Source organism: Engraulis encrasicolus, chromosome 9 (assembly GCF_034702125.1).
Source record: "Engraulis encrasicolus isolate BLACKSEA-1 chromosome 9, IST_EnEncr_1.0, whole genome shotgun sequence".
Classification (NCBI taxonomy): domain Eukaryota; kingdom Metazoa; phylum Chordata; class Actinopteri; order Clupeiformes; family Engraulidae; genus Engraulis; species Engraulis encrasicolus.
The window spans coordinates 38,061,460-38,068,959 of NC_085865.1; the positions used below are offsets into that span (position 1 = coordinate 38,061,460).

Sequence of the window (7,500 nt, forward strand, 5' to 3'; positions counted from 1 at the left end):
ACAGGGCAGCCGTGGCCTAGTGGTCAAGGAGATGGGCTTTAGATCGACTCTCACCCTTCTACTCTCTACAGTATCTCACAACATGGCTGAGGTTGCCCTTGAGCAAGGCCCCTAACCCCACACTGCTCCAGGGACTGCAACCAATACCCTGTATTTAAAGTTTTTTTTCAAATGCTAACAAGCGCTTACCCATACTTTGGATACTTTTTCTAAACTCTTAACGCAGACTACCACCTACCAAGCACAATTGGCCAAACAGTTCATTTTCTTTTCGAAAGCACACACTGTGAAATATACACAAACAAATGCATTCATTGACTGCTAATTGTGTGAAAAAGGCATGTAATGTGTCAACTGTATGGCAATGGAAAGCCCTTGGTGTGCTAACTGTATTAAGAGTTTTGCAAATGTCGCTGAGGTTTGGACAAAAGCTTGTTAGCAATTGAAAAAAACTGTAAAACAACTTTATCATATGTATGATAAAAGTGTCAACTCATGATGCCCCTATTCGTTTGCCTTCACCTCCCTTAGCCCGAGGACACGTACATGCACGTGAATTTGGCCAAGCGTAGCACTATTCATTCCTATGAGAAAGGAAAAGGCAAGCAAACAGCAGCAAAGCGAAGCGAAATTATTCAACCAAGTTTAATATTGTGCTAATGAGGAGCGAATTTCAAAAACAAAATAAATGTTTCATTCTATTTGATTTGCAGCGATAACCTTATGAGCTGTATGAGCAACAGCGTTGAGCTGTCAAAATGGAACACTGATTTTCACCTCTCTTCACATCGCTTCCTTGTGTTCCCGGCGTCCCAGGCAGGGAATGGAGAAGTTCGCTTCACTTGGCCAGATCTCTGTGTATATATATGTATATATAGTTCTAATATAGTACACACACACACACACTAACACACACATACACACACACAGGCATCAGCTGTGTATTGATGGAATGCACTTGCATTAATAAAGTGATCTCTAGTCCAGGGTGTGTGCTCTATCTACAGCATATGCGTGCTATTTTGAGATTTGCACTCATTATGAAACATATATGCTGCTGGACAAGTTCATTTCCTTTGGTATTATTAGATCAAACATATGAAAGGCATCTTAATATTATTAAGAGGCATCTATATAAAGGCATCTATATATCATTAATAATAACGTATCCCTTTCCAAGTCTGCGTTGTGCTATATTGTGTCTGGAACTATTAGGGGTCAAACATACCAAAGCCAGGCTCAAACTACACGACTAGTGATTGTGGCGTCGGGGTGCACCGCACACTAGAAGAGAATCGCAACTGTCAATCTTGTCGCTGCTCGCAGCCACCGAGACAATGCCAGACGTTCTATTTCCAGTCGCAAATATCAAACACTGTTTGATTTCTACGATTTGCGATCGGCGACTCTTTGAGCTGCCAAAGTTCTATCTTAGAACGTCGCTCACGACGAGGAAATCTTTCCCGACAATCGCTTGCGATGGTCCTGGGGGGAAACGTTCCAGCTATTGTCGTAAGGGGTGTTTTCAGCCAAGAATCGGCGTGATAGTCATGTAGTTTGAGCCAGGCTAAAGCCGAACGGAACGGCCGCGGGACGAACGCGGTCTTTCTGCTTAGTTTCGGCCGGTGTGTTTTTCTCTGCCTTTCACACTGACAGCGTCGGCGTGCGCAGCCAGTCCTGTTCAAAACCCCCCCACAGCCAAAAGCCAGTGTGTTACTTTGCCATTCATTTGAATGAGACACTGCCGGTCGCCGGCGTGAAAAATACGCTCGAGTTCTATTTTCCAAATGCAGCGCGGCGCGGAGCTGGCTCCCGCAACGCTGATGCCCGACTACCGCCGGTTGGTGTGTAAGGACAGATATGTTTCAATGCATTTTCACAGACGCCGGTAAAAATCTCGGCCGTTCCGCGACGCTTTACCATCCTAGTGTGTAAGACTCCTTACACAGAGCCAAGCCCAGAGGTCTCAGTGATCTTTCCGTAGCCTTAAATGCATGTAATATTGTGTGATCTATTTCTATCTAGTACAATGCGTTATATGTGGTAGGCCGATGTGCATTATGTGCTATACAGTACGTCATTTTGTTTTACCACCTGCGTGGTTGAGATCTGAAATGAAATGCCAAGTGTGTTGTGATAAGGTATTTCTTGAACTGTCACATGAAGTCAAGCTTGGCTGCTTCAGTTTGAGAACACACATCTGCTGTATGTCATGCGCAATATATCAATATTGCATGTTATGTGTGTATTATCTGTATATTACAAGCCCAAGATAATCTGTCTGAATGGTTCATCTAATTCTTTTTTTTCATTTATAATGCATAGTATGCGCTGTGTACATTTTGTACTATATGTCTTGGCTCATTTTAAGCTCACCTGTGACGCTCTGTGAACCCATGTGTGCTGAGTTACATTGTGCGTAAATTCAATAATGTGTCATATATCTTTGTGGCCAAGCTCACCTGTCTGAGCGATCCCTCAGGTGCCTCCTCTTTGGCCGGCGGCAGGAAGCCCAGATCCTGCAGGTGCTTCTGCAGCGACTTGCTTAGCTCCGCCTCCTCCATCTTCAACTTCCTGTTGGCATCAGGGGGCGGAGCCTTGGCCCTGTGTGTGTGAAGGAAGAGGTCAGCGCACACTAACACTTATTATTATATGGTGTGACGTCATCAGTCGAATGCTCCATTCATTTCAATGGGGCTCCCCAACGTTTGCACGTCTGATATTTGAGATAGGCCTAACGGACGGGTTGGTCTATATCAGACCGCTGTCAATGGCAACAAGACTTTTCACTGCTAAAGCGACTCTTCAACAAGACTCTAATCAGCTGCTGTGATAGACAACACCTGTTGTCTAGGCTACCTGTTGCCTAGCGGTGTTCCACAACGGCACTGTTTTGTTTTGCGCAGCAACAATCTTTTGACATGAAAAATTATAATAAACGTCCGCTCCGCGTCGGGGTCTAAAGATTCTCTCTGTCGTGCTGCTATTCCACGGTAGCGACCTTCTCGCCGAACGTTAACCCTTAATAACGATGCGCTTAATTCATTAATTGGGTTCCTTTAGCACTGTATGCTTGCTATTATGCATCTATTGTTTGAATGTGAAGCCGATTGTTATGCAGTATGGATAAGAGCAGGCCAATTTCCTGTTGGCATCAGGGGGAGGAACCTCAGCCCTGTGTGGAGGAGGCGAGGGGTAATGCATTAACACTTGTCAACCGTGGCCTCAATTTATTCATTGAGTTCCATTCGCCCACATTATCACACTCAATTTATTCATTGGGGCCCGCTTTTGGCCGATACATGCAGGTGCTGCTCAGACAACAGCTTCAAACCGAACGCTTCAAACCGAACTCAGTAGCCTCTCCAGTGAATGGATGTATGGGTTTTACCCTCTGCAATGCATTAGATGGGGGAGGACAATATATGAGAACAATATCACATCAAAACAGGTTCAGCAGACAACTGATTCTCGGTACTATATAGAGCTGGCGATGACTGCCGCTGCGTAAGGCACTCATTCGACCTCTCCTCTCCTGCCTGCAGAGTTTGAGTCAATCTAGAGAACTGCTCTCGGACACCTCTCTGGGTCATCCCATCATCATCACAATCATCACGATGCTATTCTGTGCCATCAGCAGCCATTGACCTGTCCATCTCCACCATCTTGTCCCATCATCACCATCTTTGCCCTTTTTCTTTCTGTAGTGTTTACTTTCTCCCTCCCTGACTATTACTTGTATTACATATATGTGTCTTCAAATGTCCACTCTACTCTACTCTACTCTACTCTACTCTACTCTACTCTACTCTACTCTACTCTACTCTACTCTACTCTACTCTACTCTACTCTACTCTACTCTACTCTACTCTACCATCCTCAGCCCCACTGCTATGGAGACTGTGCTGGTAACAGGCATGTCGAACAGGCAGATGGAACATCAGAACCTTGGTCTTTTATGTTCTGCTTCACTCATGATCTGGACCATTGATATGTTGATATGTTCATTGATATGTTCAGAATGTAAACGCTAATGATAATATTTTAAAATAACCATTAGGGACTTGAGAGACACAGAATGTCCTAAAGACCTTATTCTGGTGTTTGAAGAAGGGAGTTTCAGGTTCTTTATAATAACTGACACCTGAATAACAGTCTGAATAAATTAGCAGTAAGCACTATGTGCTGTAAATTAGTGTCAATTTTGTTTTTCTTGTAACCTTTATTTATCCATAATTGTTCCATTGAGTCTAAGCGTCTCTTCTGCCTGGGAGTCCTAGTCCATATGGCTGTCAGTGGGGGGTAGGGTAGTTACAGTACCTGGAGGTGCCGGGGAAGTCTCCAAAGGAAGCCTCCAGGTGTCGCTGGGGGATCTTGGGCAGCTTGGCCAGCTCCTTGCTGATCACCTGCTGGGTGGTGGAGTCCTGCCATGTGTAACCTGCAGCACAGAACATAGACACAGGACACAACATTACATTAACACTTAGCTGACACTTCATCCAAAGCGACTTACAGTTATTACAGTGACAGGGTATTGGTCCTGGAGCAATATGGGGTAACGTAGGTGCCATGCTCAAGGGCACTACAGTCATGGTTGGTGGTGTAGAGAGAGGTAAGGGTAAGGCTGCCCCATAACATATGACAAATACAGTTACTAAAGTGATGATTCATTTGCAGACATTTTGCACTCCATTAAATTGCTAAATTCTGCTAAGCTAGCCTACCACCCACAAGAAGGACATAACTGTAGAGTCTCCTGTATGATTTACTATAATATAATGGCTAATTAAATTGTAAACTTATTGCACAGAAAAAATACTGCTCCCCATACCATTATTACATTTATGTTGTATGTATTATTGAATAATTGTGACATTTTATATAATATTTTTCTGTTACTGTTTCCGCTTCATTTGGAAATAAACTGATTTTATATTTGGCTCACCATCATACTGTATGAATTACTTTGCTGGTTTAAAGTCCAGGACCATATACCATGTAATGAAAGTGAACCATCTTATACATTTTTCCAGATATGAGATGGCACAAGAAAATGTGTTGTTTGGCATACATAAATAACCTACAGTCGCTGCTATATGGATGCTATTGACATCAAGCCTCTGGTAGTCTGCTCAATACACGCTTGGCTGTATTTGAATTTGCAGGTCAAGAGAAAGAGATAGGTGGCACTCAAGCGCACACAGGCTATTTCTCACCAAAGATTAGTCGGCCGTGCTTCACTAGATCTCATTTTTTAGTGTATGTGACAACCATACATGTGTCTGGTGGAAAAACATCTGTACTGGTAGAGAGTAATATTGCACACCGTATTTGCATGTTTAGACATTTAAATAAGGCTCCACATGATAAATGACTTCTTGGGAGGTACAGGATTCTTTTACAGAATACTTTCTAACATTCTTCTCCTCTGTAATATGCCTGCTAATTAGCCAAAAATGAAAGGGGAGGGAAGTGGAGGGAAAAAGCCTGTATGATAAAACACTAGATACTCAGTGTATTACCTCCATAACCGACCCCACCCCCAGCCTTCAATTACATTCCGGGCCCATTGTTTCCTGTGGGGTTGCCGTGGCAACACATTCTAGAATCGGAATCTGCTCTGAATCTGAGAGGCATCGGAGCCTGTGGCCCACCCAGAGATGGTGGCATTCTGATCAGAGGGCGAGACCCAGAGTGCAGAGGAGGAGAGAGGAGAGAGCCGGCTGGGGGAAGTGGGCGAGCCAGGGACAGATGGAGGTGGAGGCATGCCCAGAAAGACGCCTCTCCATCGGGCAACAATCTAGCACTTCTGCCTGCCACACATACCCCCACACACAACACAAACATGTCTGGCGCTTGTCTCAGCCAGGGCGTTCAAGATGTTCGGCATGCTGGCCATTCCTGCGCCACCGTTAATGGAATGAGTCTGGGATGAGACGAGGAAATACGTCAGATACATTTCTATTTAGCCATCCAGAGAGCACGAGACGAGAGGGGTCATGGTTGCCGGGTTGGTTATTGAGGAACAGAGAAGAATGCCGCTGTCAATCAAGACGGGTGAGGTGGTCGGGGGTGATTGGATGGGGGCGTATTGGTGGCAACAGCTGCCAAACCCGGGAGATGGATGCAAACTCATTAGTCCTCCACCGCCCCTTGGCGTGCCCCCACCCAATGCTAATGCGCTGGCATGGCAGCCAGTGGAGCCCCAATCAGCCAACCTTCTCACCTTCTCCCACCCTCCCACGTCCCATCCCATACACCCCAAACACTCCTCTACCTGACCCTTCACCCACACACTCTCTCCTCATCCCTCCCATCCCATCCCATACACCCCAAACACTCCTCTACCTGACCCTCCACCTGCCCACTCTCCTCACCCCTCCCATCCCATCACATTTGAATCCTACTCTCACACCCATACACATACCCACCCACTCATGCTCATACATTCACTTGGAAACCAGTGGAGCCTCAATCAAACACCCTTTCACCCATTCACCCACACTCCCGTTCCATGCATCCCATCCACCCATCCTCCAATTGTATCCAACCTCCCTCCCACACCCATCCAACTCACCCATTTCAACCCCCCTGTGCCATAAACAATCTAAATCTCATCAGCAATGTCCCCCTGCTATTACTCCATGAGATGAACGTGCTGGAGAGGTTGCCAGCTTGCTGTCCCCTCATGATCTTAGTGTAATGTCTCCCACTTCTGGTATGCCCTAGAATTCCAGAATGACGTTGGGCGAGAGAAGAGGTGAGGATAGGGGAGTCAGTGAGTAAATCATAGCAGTCCTATTCATGATGATGCGGTTCAATATCGATTTCATAAGGCAGCGATGGTATTATTTTCTATACTTACGAATGCCCTTCAATACGATACGATGCAATTCAGTTTTTTTTTTTCAATTACTTTCCACAACTATGTTATAGAGCTCGGGCATTGGGCAGGCCCAGTGATTCCGATTATTTTCGATACTTACTGTAACAATGGCCCACGATACGATTCGATTCAATCATCAGATTACCATGTTTTCTTGACGGCACCATGACTGTTTCTTGCGAGGTCCAGCTCAGAACACCTTGGAATTTGTATTGAAGCTGACGCATGTCTAGGGGTTGCATGAGGAGAGAAGTGAAAATGAGCAAGGATGATAATGTCGCAATCTAGCAGCAACATCCGTGGCTTGTCTTGTTCATTTAATTCTGCTGCTCTGTCATCAAAGACACTCTCTCTCCACACACACACACACACACACACACACACACACACACACACACACACACACACACACACACACACACACACACACACACACACACACACACACACACACACACACACACACCTTGACACCAGCATAAAAAAGGCAACTGTACTTGCATACAAAAGATGCTACAATACACAATAACACACACACAAACGCAAACGCACACACGCACGCACGCACGCACGCACACACACACACACACACACACTTAAAACGCTCCATGAAA

General features: G+C 45.3%; 1 protein-coding gene across 1 annotated transcript in view; it reads right to left on the bottom strand.

Annotated features, from left to right (window-relative positions):
* ptprn2 (protein tyrosine phosphatase receptor type N2) overlaps window positions 1-7,500 on the bottom strand; it is a gene marked incomplete at its 5' end in the record, with an annotated part of 307,452 nt that overhangs the window by 276,461 nt on the left and 23,491 nt on the right. The window contains 2 exons of the mRNA XM_063206294.1: window positions 2,463-2,604; window positions 4,321-4,438. Of these exons, the coding sequence (XP_063062364.1) occupies window positions 2,463-2,604; window positions 4,321-4,438 (260 nt within the window). The remainder of the gene's footprint in view (window positions 1-2,462; window positions 2,605-4,320; window positions 4,439-7,500) is intronic.